Here is a 12,676-nt window from a genome sequence, read left to right as displayed (position 1 = left end):
AAAGCAGAAATAGATGTTTTTCTGGAACACTCTTGCTTTTTCGATGATCCAGTGGATGTTGGCAATTTGATCTCTGGTTCCTCTGCCTTTTCTAAAACCAGCTTGAACACCAGGAAGTTCACGGTTCACGTATTGCTGAAGCCTGGCTTGGAGAAATTTGAGCATTACTTTACTAGCGTGTGAGATGAGTGCAGTTGTGCGTTTGAGCATTCTTTGGCATTGCCTTTCTTTGGGATTGGAATGAAAACTGACCTTTTCCAGTCCTGTGGCCACTGCTGAGTTTTCCAAATGTGCTGGCATATTGAGTGCAGCACTTTCACAGCATCATCTTTCAGGATTTGAAATAGCTCAACTGGAATTCCATTACCTCCACGGGCTTTGTTCGTAGTGATGCTTTCTAAGGCCCACTTGACTTCACATTCCAGCATGTCTAGATCACACCATCATAATTATCTTGGTCGTGAAGATCTTTTTTGTACAGTTCTCTGTGTATTCTTGCCAACTCTTGATATCTTCTGCTTCTGTTAGGTCCATACCATTTCTGTCCTTCATCAAGTCCATCTTTGCATGAAATGTTCTGTTGGTATCTCTCAGTTTCTTGAAGAGATCTCTAGTCTTTCCCATTCTGTTGTTTTCCTCTATGTCTTTGCATTGATCACTGAGGAAGGCTTTCTTACCTCTCTTTGCTATTCTTTGGAACTCTGCATTCGGATGCTTATATCTTTCCTTTTCTCCTTTGTTTTTCGCTTCTCTTCTTTTCATAGCTATTTGTAAGGCCTCCCCAGACAGCCATTTTGCTTTTTTGCATTTCTTTTCCATGGGGATGGTCTTGATCATTGTCTCCTATACAATGTCATGAACCTCCATCCATAGTTCATCAGGCACTCTAGGTATGACCTAAATCAAATCCCTTATGATTATGGACTATAATCCAGTATAATCATGTATTTTATTGCTTAGATTGTTGCAGTTTTAGCTATTGGAAGCTCCTTCAGGTTAGCTTTGGTATCCTTTTGACATATTCCCATCCTTTTTTGAGTGCTTCCTTTCTTCTTGATTCCACAGTGCATTCTGGACTCATCTTTCATTTTCCCTGTCCCAGCCCTGGAATCAGTCATTTCCCTAGGGAGTCCTAGTTCCTTTTACAGGGGAATATTTAGAAACCAGTAAGTATCTGGGTTTCCCAGATGGCATTAGTGGTAAAGAATCCACCTGCCAGTGCAGGAGATGTAAGAGATGTGGGTTCAATCCCTGTGTCGAAAATATCCCCTGGAAAAGGAAATGGCAACTCATGTCTGGAAAATCCAATGGGCAGTAGAGCCTGGTGGGCTACAATTCCATGGGGTCGCAAAGAATCTGACATGGCTAAGGACACACATCACGCACCATAACTGGGCAGTTAGTCTTCTTTACGTTGCTACGCGGTATCTTTATTTCTAGACCTTCTCAAGCAGACAGAACTTGGAAATATATGCATGTGTCATTATTATGTCAAGTCTCAAGAGTTAAAATTGTCTGAAGTGTTGTCCACATTCTATTACTTGGATAAATGTGTAATTAATGTAAATTTGAGAGACCTCCTGAGGTTAGTAACTTGTTCCACGGATAAATTTATCATGTAGAATGCTATAAAGCAGGAGCTGAGAGTCAACACTTTGCTGTCGTTTTGCAGTCATCTTTTATCATAGATGTTAAAATACTGAGGTTTCCTTAAGCAACTGATCATTGCCAAATTTTCAGTTTGGATGTAAAATTATATTACATATTATATTCTTATTAGGTTTTCAGAAGATACCTGGGAACCCAAACTTCCTATGACCTAAAGTCAGTGATACCAAAATACTTTATGTGGTAGAGAATTGAACTCATGGGAAATTTTCAGCTTATTTGGTAACACAGATATTAATTGCATGAATTTTTTTTCTCTTAAGGTGGTTTCATGGATTATAACCATTTGGATATTTGGTTCACTAACGATTTTCTTACTGGCTAGAGTTCTTGGTGGAGAAGTAAGTAGTTAATTTTGAAAATAGTCTCTGTTTTTTATGGTAAGCTTTATTGTTGATATTGCAGATACTATTAGTAACTATGTTCATTGTAATTGTTTGTTGCCCCAGAACTGCTTTTAATTTATGCTACTTCTTTCAAGGTGACCTATATATTAGTATTATGCATACTCTAAATGTTATGAGAAAGAGGAAGGAAAAAATCCTATCATTTATAAATAACTTAGAGCTTTATAGGGAAACATACAATTTATTCTCTGTTTAGTCCTCAAACTTTTGGTCTCAGGTCCATAGAGCTTATTGCCAAATTCAGACTTAAACTGAAGAAGGTAGAGAAAATCACTAGACCATACAGGTATGCCCTAAATCAGATCCCTTACGATTGTACGGTGGAAGTGAGAAATAGATTTAAGGGACTATATCTGAAAGACAGAGTGCCTGATGAACTATGGACGGAGATTTGTGACACTGTTTAGGAGACAGGGATCAAGACCTTTCCCAAGAAAAAGAAATGCAAAAAAGCAAAATGGCTGTCTGAGAAGCTCCTACAAATAGCTGTGAAAAGAAGAAAAACAAAAAGGAAAGATATACCCATTTGAATGCAGAGTTCCAAAGAATAGCAAGGAGAGATAAGAAAGCCTTCCTCAGTGATCAATGCAAAGAATTAGAGGAAAATAATAGAATGGGAAAGACTAGATCTCTTCAAGAAAATTAGAGATACCAAGGGAAAATTTCATACAAAGATGAGCTCAATAAATGACAGAAATGGTATGGACCTAACAGAAGCAGAAGATATTAAGAAGAGGTGGCAAGAATACACAGAAAAACTGAACAAAAAGGATCTTCACGACCCAGAAAATCATGATGGTGTGATCACTCACCTAGAGCCAGACATCCTGGAATGTGAGGTCAAGTGGGCCTTAGGAAGCATCACTAGGAGCAAAGCTAGTAGAGGTAATGGAATTCCAGTTGAGCTATTTCAAATCCTAAAAGATGATGCTGTGAAAGTGCTGCACTCAGTATGCCAGCAAATTTGGAAACTTGGCAGTGGCCACAGGACTGGAAAAGGTCAGTTTTCACTGCATTCCTAAAGAAAAGCAGTGCCAAAGAATGCTCACACTACTGCACAATTGCACTCATCTCACATGCTAGGAAAGTAATGCTCAAAATTCTCCAAGCCAGGCTTCAACAATACTTGAACCGTGAACTTCCAGATGTTCAAGCTGGCTGTAGAAAAGGCAGAGGAACCAGAGATCAAAATGCCAACATCCGCTGGATCATCGAAAAAGCAAGAGAATTCCAGAGAAACATCTATTTCTGCTTTATTGACTATGCCAAAGCCTTTGACTGTATGGATCACAATAAACTGTGGAAAATTCTGAAAGAGATAGGAATACCAGACCACCTGACCTGCCTCTTGAGAAACCTATATGCAGGTCAGGAAGCCACAGTTAGAACTGGACATGGAACAACTGACTGGTTCCAAATAGGAAAAGGAGTACGTCAAGGCTGTATATTGCCACTGTCCTCATTTAACTTCTATGCAGCGTACATCATGAGAAATGCTGGGCTGGAAGAAGCACAAGCTGGAATCAAGATTGCTGGGAGAAATATCAATAACCTCAGATATGCAGATGAACCCACCCTTATGGCAGAAAGCGAATAGGAACTAAAGAGCCTCTTGATGAAAGTGAAAGAGGAGAGTGAAAAAGTTGGCTTAAAACTCAACATTCAGAAAACGAAGATCATGGCATCTGGTTCCATCACTTCATGGCAAATAGATGGGGAAACAGTGGCAGACTTCCCTGTTTTGGGCTCCAAAATAACTACTGCAGATGGTGACTGCAGCCATGAAATTAAAAGCTTACTCCTTGGAAGGAAAGTTTTGACCAACCTAGACAGGATATTGGAGAAGGCAATGGCACCCCTCCAGCACTCTTGCCTGGAAAATCCCATGGATTCAGGAGCTTGATGGGCCACAGTCCATGGGGTCGCTAAGAGTCAGACACGACTGAGTGACTTCCTTTCACTTTTCATTTTCATGCATTGGAGAAGGAAATAGCAACCCACTCCAGTATTCTTGCCTGGAGAATCCCAGGGATAGGGGAGCCTGGTGGTCTGCGGTCTGTGGGGTCCCACAGAGTCGGACACGACTGAAGTGACTTAGTAGCAGCAGCAGCAGCAGCAGACAGCATATTAAAAAGCAGAGCCGTTACTTTGCCAGCAAAGGTCCGTCTAGTCAAGGCTATGGTTTTTCCAGTGGTCATGTATGGATATGAGAATTGGACTATAAAGAAAGGTGAGTGCCAAAGAATTGATGCTTTTGAACTGTGGTGTTGGAGAAAACTCTTGAGAGTCCCTTGGACTGCAAGGAGATCCAACCAGTCCATCCTAAAGGAAATCAGTCGTGAATATTCATTGGAAGGACTGATGTTGAAGCTGAAAGTCCAGTACCTTGGGCACCTGATACAAAGAGCGGACTCATTTGAAAAGACCCTGATGCTTTGAAAGATTGAAGGCTGGAGGAGAATGGGACGACAGAGGATGAGATGATTGGATGGCATCACCAACTCAATGGACATGAATTTGGGTAAGCTCTGAGAGTTGGTAATGGACAGGGAGGCCTTCCGTGCTGCAGTCCATGTCGTCGCAGAGTCGGACATGACTGAGTGACTGAACTGAAATGAACCATAGAGCTTAATGTAGGTTGTATTTACCAGTATTTATCATGGGGACTTCCCTGGTGTTCCAGTGGTTAAGATGCCACACTTCCAGTGCAGGGGGTGTGAGTTCAGTCCCTGGTCAGGGAATAAACATGCCTCATTTTGTGACCAAAAAAGTTAAAGCAAACAAAATTACCATGTTAGAAATTAAAAATAAAAAAATTTTAATATGTGTTTATTCATTTAAAACTAAAAGCAAATCAAATGCATTTTAACATAAATAATGCATTTTAAAGAAAACTTTTTAAAACAAATTGAGGAAAATGCATTGTTATACATTCTTGCTAGTAGTTTTAGTATCTGGATTAGTGGAATCTGGATCCTGATACCTGCTTTCTGCATTCAATTGTTACAGGATATATCGCTTTGGATAAAGTATATATAAAAAATAAGTCCTCATACAGGTATATAATTTGAAAAGGAGGGATATTTTAACACTTTTTTTTGGATGATAATGTCTATTCTATTCTGATACTACATTAACACTCAAGAGATAATAGTTTTTTTTTTTTGTCTCTTGTTAATATTTATAATTTGCCAAAAATCAGACATGTTGTCTGACCTATACTATCACTTTTTTCAATTAATTAATTTTAATTGGAGGATAGTTACTTTATAGTATTGCGATAGTTTTTGCTATACATTAACATGAATCAGCCACAGTTCTACATGTGTCCCTCCCATCCTAAACACACCCCCCCACCTCCCTCCCAACCCTGTTCCTCTGGGTATTCCCAGAGCACCAGCTTTGGGTGCCCTCAACAGGAAATAGTTTCTTAAAGTTTTTTTGCGAGGAATCTCAAACCATATTAGTGAACTTTTTATATTGTTTCATTGAAATTCATTTTGAATGGATCTTTTTAACCCATGCATGGTCATCTAAAGAACACTAGTTCACTGAGGTTTGCAGAACTTCCAAATGTTGACACGTTTTATTCTATGATATCAGAAAACCACATTCACTAAGATCACCTATCAGCAGAAAATGTCAAGATTACAGTGTTGGATGTAAGTTTACCAAAATTCTACTTTTTGCTTGAGAGATAGCATTTAGTAATTTGAAAAAAATACTGTGAGTTGTTTTTCTTGAAGCAACAGGCTTGTTTCATTCAGTTTCAGTCATGTTGCCTATCAGTACCTAACTCTGAATAATTATAGTTTTTCATTTGTTCTTTCACGTAAGAATGGTGTTCCATGGATAAAAGCATCTAATTCAGCTCTTCACTTAAGCAGTTGTACACGTGCTTTCCTTGGGATAACCATTGAATCAAGGTAGAAGAAGTGCTTTCTGTGTACTTTGCATTTTGTTACACAGAATATTAAAAAGGCATATTCAAAGGTTGAGGCTTAATAAAATCAGTCATTTTAACTGTTTCGTTAAGGACATTTTTAAGTGAAACAGGAGGGTTTTTTCCTTTCTTTTCTGTGTATGGTAGTAAAGAACATAGTTACTATTAGTACAGTTCATATCATATTGGCATAATAAAGCAGCATGATGTTTTACCCATTGCTTTTGTTCTATTAGTATCAATATCAACCTAATTTAAAAAGGCAAATAATGCTTTATCACTATTATAGAAAATAGTTTTGATGTCCAGTCTTTTAGAAGAGTGTCCTGGATCCCCAGAATACCATGGGCCACACCTTGAGAATCACTGCCCCATTAACTTAGAGTTTATGAATTACTGTAAACCTAGGAATTGTAGCACTCTGGGATTTATCTGTTTGTGGAGAGAGTAAAGCAGAAGGGAAGCCAGGCAAAGTTATACTGGTGCTGACTCATATTAGGCTTACTCTATGAACACTAAATGCTAAATGTCAAACTCTTGAGCCTTTTTCTCACACTTGGGGGAAAAGTCTCCAAATCTGATTCTTAGCTCTTGTTCTACTACTTTGCAGTTTCCAAAATTAACTTGCTGTTGTTCCATCTTCTTGCCTCTTGTTTATGCCTCTTACAAAAAGAAGTTTCTATTTTTTCTTCCCTTTTAGTGGAGTTTCGAGAAGGAATGGTATTAGATATGTGTTCAGTTCACCATCTTAATCTACAACTCTTGAATAAGTTTAGAGTAACATTTATCTGTGTAACTTTTTTACTCTGCTTATGGAAATTTAAAATAATTTTAACAGGGACTTAAAATGACATTTGTTTGTGTATTATTTTTTATATTCTAGACAAAATCTCATACAATTTTTATATGAAGACAGGTATCACTAATTGTTTGGGTAATTTAAGATTGTTGTTGACTCAAACAGGGTCTCTGTATTAACCTAGAGGGGTGGGATAGGGAGGGAGATGGGAGGGAAGTTCAGGACAGGACATATGTATACCTATGGCTGATTCATGTTGAGGTTTGACAGAAAACAACAAAATTCTGTAAAGCAATTATCCTTCAACTAAAAAGTAAATAAATTGAAAAAAAAAAAAAAAGACTGTTTGAGGAAGTCAAAAGACCTAGATCTTGTATCTTATTTTGAACTCTTAACTAGCTAGCTGTCTTTCCTGAACAAAGACCTTTGTTTCTCTGAGAATCAGTTTCTTCATAATGGGGATAGTATTACTACTACTACATGATACTTTTATGATTTTCTTAATTCTCATGCTTATGCAAGTACAACAAAGTATATATTGATGTTTAATAGTGGTTAAAATAAGTAACTTGATTTCTATGATATTTATTTAAAATTTTGAAAATTCACAGGTTGCATATGGCCAAGTTCTTGGAGTTATAGGATATTCATTACTTCCTCTCATTGTAATAGCCCCTATACTTTTGGTGGTTGGATCATTTGAAGTCGTGTCTACACTTATAAAAGTAAGTAGTGTGTGTTATAAAAAGTAGTTTACTGTTTTCCAGTCAGGAAAGTCTACAATTGCCCCTGCATATCCATGGGAGATTGGTTCTAGGATTGCCCCCACCACCACCACAGACACAAAAATCTTCAGGTGTTCAACTCCCCAGTATAAAATTATGTAGTATTTACATTTAACCTATGCAAATCCTTCATCTACTTTTTTAAATCATCTCCAGATTACTTATGATACTTAATACAATATAAATTGTTGTCTGTAATCCAGCATACCCAGGTTTGGCTTTTTGAAACTTTCTGAAATTTTTTTTTTCCCCAAATATTTTTAGTCCACAGTTGTTTGAATCCATAGATGCAGAACTCACAGGTAATAAGAGCTGACCATACTAGTTTTATGGCTAAAGAATCTTATAATCTATAACAGTTTATATCAAGCAGTTAGTAGTATTTTGAAACAGTGACCTTACTCACTGATTTTACCAAATATTTTCCCCTTTTAATTGCCAGAAGTTATAATGTATATCTAGGGTGGAATAAAGAACAAAGAGCAAATCTGGCCTCAGGATATTGCACTCAAAATTTTTTATTTAATGTTAAACATTTCTTTCTATGCTTATAAGATGAATTTATTATATTTATTTGAAATTCCACTGGATGTTTATTTAATAATTGTTAACTCCTATTTGAATAGTAAATTAGTGGTCAAGTAAGATATACGTAGTTCTAATAAACTGACTTTTCTCTGTTGCAGAAATCAGGACTTCTTTATGCTGTGTTAAACTTATTAACAATGTACCCACTTTAAACATTTACTGATAATATTAAACACTATTAATGAATAGTGATATAGCAAATTTTGGTATTTATTAATTTTGAACCACTTTGGAAAAAATAAATGACTACTTTCACACATGTATGTATATTACACAGTGAATGTAATTTTTTTCTTTATGGAAAATAGAACTTCTTAAGACCACTGCTTTCAATACTACCATTATGTAGTCTCCATATTAGAGTATTTAAATACTAGAGTATTTAAGTAGACTAACTTAAGTAGAGTTACTTTATGACTTTCGGTTTCACTTAAAGTTTATTACTAATTCCAGTGTAAAAGAAATTATTCCTTTTAGCATTGAGTAACTCCAGGCTAACACTGACATTATAAGCCTTGGATATTGAGAAGAGTTGGATTTTAGAACTGAATTCTAAATTCCTGAATGCAAATCCTGGTTTTGCCTCTTGTTGTCCGCCTTGGGGAGCTATCTTTTCTTACTCTCCTCTTACAGTAAACTTAGCAACTACTTTTTTGGATTTGTTATGAAGATTTTGAAGAATAATGACTAATATAGTGCTTGACACACAGTAGGCACTCAAGCAGTAGCTGTTATTATTATAAATATTAAATATTTTGAGAACATCTTTGTATGTTTCAACTGTTGGAACACTCTAGAAACCAAGAAACGCTTTCATTCCTCTAATCCTAATTTTTTAAAAAATATCATTATTAGTGCTTAGGTTGAAAGTCTTGCAGTGCAGAAGCTAGCCCCACCCACGCTGGCATTTAATTATTTAGTCTTAGTGAACATACCACTTCACTAAGTCATTCAGGATCACTGCCTGTGTGTTGTTTTACTTGGGTTAAAGATTGTTTGAATGCTTCTGAGCCTATTCCCAAAACTGCTAAAACTGTGTCCTCTGGTTATTTTTAGTCATTGAGTTCAACTGAAAATTGGTCTTTAATATTCTTTATACAACAAGTGAATGTGTTATTATAAAATAGAAGTCTTTTTTTATAAAATCATTAAAATTTTAGGATAAAAAATTTGTGAACTTTAGATATTTCTTTGCCACATTTCTTTCCCTAATCACTTAAATCATCTTTGTGTAGCGATCTGTTTTGCATGTTTCTTGTTTTAGTCCAAAGTCTGTTGAGAAATAATGAAAGAATAATGAAAGAATGAAATAAATAATGAGAACTCTTATCCTTTAACTGTAGCATTGGAATGCAGTTTACAAGCACTAGTTTTTTTTAAACATTAAATCTCTGTAATTTTACCAGTCTTAACCATTTATTCACAACAAACATTTAATCATCATGTACAAATGGAATTTGATTATAATTTTATTTATTTCTCTATACAAGATTAAAATATCTTGTATTTTTTGTTGGCATTTAGTTTTAAAAGTGCAGTAGAAAACTGGGTCATCTCAAATAATTTTCAGTCAATCTGCCAGTGTTTAATTTTTACCTCTGTATCAGTGGTTCTCAGCTGATGGCAGTTTTGCCCCCCAGGGACGTTCGGCAATGTCTAGAGACATTTTTGAGTGTCGCGGACGGGAGGGGTGGGGTGGCACTAGCATAGAGTGGCTAGAAGCCAGGGGTGCTGCCAAACACCCTACAGCGCACAGCACAGCTTCCCACAGCAGTCATCCAGCCCAGAAATTTGATTAGTGCAAGATTGAGAAACCCTGCTCTGTGCCAAGTGTTCTATCATAATTTCCCTGATTTCTATCCTTAAAGTTATTCTCTCATTTTATTCTGTAAAATGCCTTCAGTGACTACATAAAGAAGTATTACATAAATTTCTAGTGGATATAATTTAAAATTAAGTAGGTGCATAGTCAGAATACTGTAAACCAAAATGTTACATTTTTCCTCCTTCCCTTATAACACTATATTTCTACCTAGTCCTGGGAAAATTGTGTGAAATTTTCACTTAATCTGTTTTTCTACCTCTTGGAAGAAAAGAATATTTTCTACAGAATCAGTTAGTTTTCCTAGGAAACAAATATCTTTCAGCATCTGGTCCCAGTAATAGTTTTTCCAAAAGTTGCCTTGTCTTAAATCATCCAGGACAGTTGTTAAAATGACTGATAATTAGACCCTTCTTCCGTTAGAGATTCTGATTCAGTAGAACTAGAATGAATCCCAGGAAGCTAATAGTCACCCCAGGTGATTCTTATAATTAGACAAGTTTGATAACGTAAAACCTAAGTCAAACCCCCGCAGTGGTGGGCTGGAGCTTATCTGCAGTGCTCTCCTCTTCCCTTTGCTGCATGTCATGTTGGTAACCTGAAAGAGGCAATGGTGGAAATATTTACAACACAGAAATTGGCAAAAACTTCAAATTTTAGGTCTTGCCCTGCTTCTCAACTGATTATCAGCATGCTATTTAAACATTTCAAAAGCTTACTAAGAATGAACCAATAGTAGCTACTAAGAAAAAGGAAAACGAAGAAGACAAAGGAAGACCAAGCTTTAGTCTCTGGAAATGCCTTAATTTGTTAAGTAGAACAATACAGAATTTTAAACAAAAATAAATCAAGTAGAATGCTAAAAAAAAAAAAAAAAAAAAACCTAAGTCATTTCCAGATGTCAAGGAATAGAGCAGGGATGAATATTCTTAATAAGGTGTCAACATTCTCAATAAGTTTTGCTTTTTCTCTAATTGGTTGCCAGGGTTGTTTTAAAAAAAATACTGCAAATGTAATTTTTACTCTATGATACTCAAAATGTTAATTGACTTGCTAATATGCTGCCTTTTGTCTTTTTTTTTTTTTTAAGCTCTTTGGTGTGTTTTGGGCTGCCTACAGTGCTGCTTCATTGTTAGTGGGTGAAGAATTCAAGACCAAAAAGCCTCTCCTGATTTATCCAATCTTTTTATTATACATTTATTTTTTGTCCTTATATACTGGGGTGTGATCTAAGTCATATATAAGTAGAAAAAGACACTGTTACATTTCTGTGTAGGCTGGAAATTCTTGCTTGAGGATATTAAAAAACCCTGTTGACGGTAAAATTTTACATGTTCAGATGTAAAGGCAGTTTCAGGTCTTTTTAAAACAATTTTTTTTTGTATTTAATTAAGCAATTGCAGTTATCTGAATATTTTTGGTCAGAATTCTGAATTCTGTTTGATTCTTCATATTCCAGTGAATAAAATATAAAAGATTGTGTTTTTAAGATTGTGTCAATATTCACCTAAAAATCTGTGCCAAAAGCACCTGGAATGGTAATTATATTTCACTTGAAGGGTAAATATAATAACATTTTGATCATCTAAAAGTGCAATTTTTTCCTTTAACAAGTTTTCTCCTGCATTGCAGATCTTGTAGATATATATTTATATTTATACATATATATTTATGAAGTAATTCTTATTCACAAAATATATTTCTGAATAGCCTAAAAATTAAGATATTTTAAAACCGATGTGCTTACACTTTCTTTAATTTGGCCTTTAATCTTTTTATTTATGAATTAAATTTGCTCTTAAATTATATATAATTTTTAAAGTCTTGTACATGCTTCTGGCAATATGTCCTTGTTAAGAATTCTTTTTTTTTTTTTTTTTTTTTTATTGCAAGATATTTGCTTTACAATATTGTGCTGGTTTCTGCCATACATCAGAATTCTTAATAATAACAACTAAAACTAATTATAACAGTTGCTGATGTAGATTTGGTTTGTTTGGGTGTGCTTTTTTTTACAAACACTTTTGAATGTCTAAACATCTGATTTAAAGTTTCTGCTTATGGCATTTGATGGATATGGCATTTATTAAAACTGTCAGTATGTAGAAAAATAATATTATTTATAGTATCAGTAAATATTTTTAAGTGGCACTTCTAAGCCGTAAAAGTTGCTGAAAAGAGACCTTTAGAGTCTTGTGGTCCCGAGCAATGTTATATGAAGTAGAAAAAAAATAAAATGCTTCCCAGCTGTGTGTTTTGTTTTATAACACCTTGTCTTGTATTACCTGATATTTTAACAAGTATCAGGTACTCTTTAGCAAACATACAATATTTGCTAAGAGAGATAATAAGAAATTCCAGCTAGTGAAATTTTATGCAAATAATTTCATAGACTTTAGATGTACCTTTAATTAATATTAGTTTGTAAAGTAGGTGAAATATTTAATATCCATAAAATACCAAATGCCTAAGAACTATTAGCAAATTATTATATTGTCCTTTCTGGTCTCAGCTGGAAAAATTAACTGCTGTCTTCAATATGATAATGTGGCCACCTCTTGGGATATATTCCTTGAGCAACCTAATGTGTCAGGAAATATCCAGCAACTCTGAAATAAGCCTACAAATTAACAAGATATCAAGCCCATCTCTCATTCTTTTCTC

The 12,676-nt window shown here is 35.3% G+C and overlaps 1 protein-coding gene across 1 annotated transcript in view; it reads left to right on the top strand.

Annotated features, from left to right (window-relative positions):
- The window catches only part of YIPF4 (Yip1 domain family member 4), a 34,324-nt gene extending 22,059 nt beyond the window's left edge, over nucleotides 1-12,265 (top strand). Inside the window, exons 4-6 of the mRNA XM_005893005.3 lie at nucleotides 1,932-2,009; nucleotides 7,429-7,542; nucleotides 11,103-12,265. Coding sequence (XP_005893067.1) covers nucleotides 1,932-2,009; nucleotides 7,429-7,542; nucleotides 11,103-11,240 — 330 coding nt within the window. The 3' untranslated portion in view covers nucleotides 11,241-12,265. The remainder of the gene's footprint in view (nucleotides 1-1,931; nucleotides 2,010-7,428; nucleotides 7,543-11,102) is intronic.
- Nucleotides 12,266-12,676: the final 411 nt, after the last annotated feature.

Source organism: Bos mutus, chromosome 11 (assembly GCF_027580195.1).
Source record: "Bos mutus isolate GX-2022 chromosome 11, NWIPB_WYAK_1.1, whole genome shotgun sequence".
Taxonomy (NCBI): Eukaryota; Metazoa; Chordata; class Mammalia; order Artiodactyla; family Bovidae; genus Bos; species Bos mutus.
The sequence above is the reverse complement of the archived record's forward strand: the minus strand, read 5'-3'. Positions and strand labels throughout refer to the sequence as shown.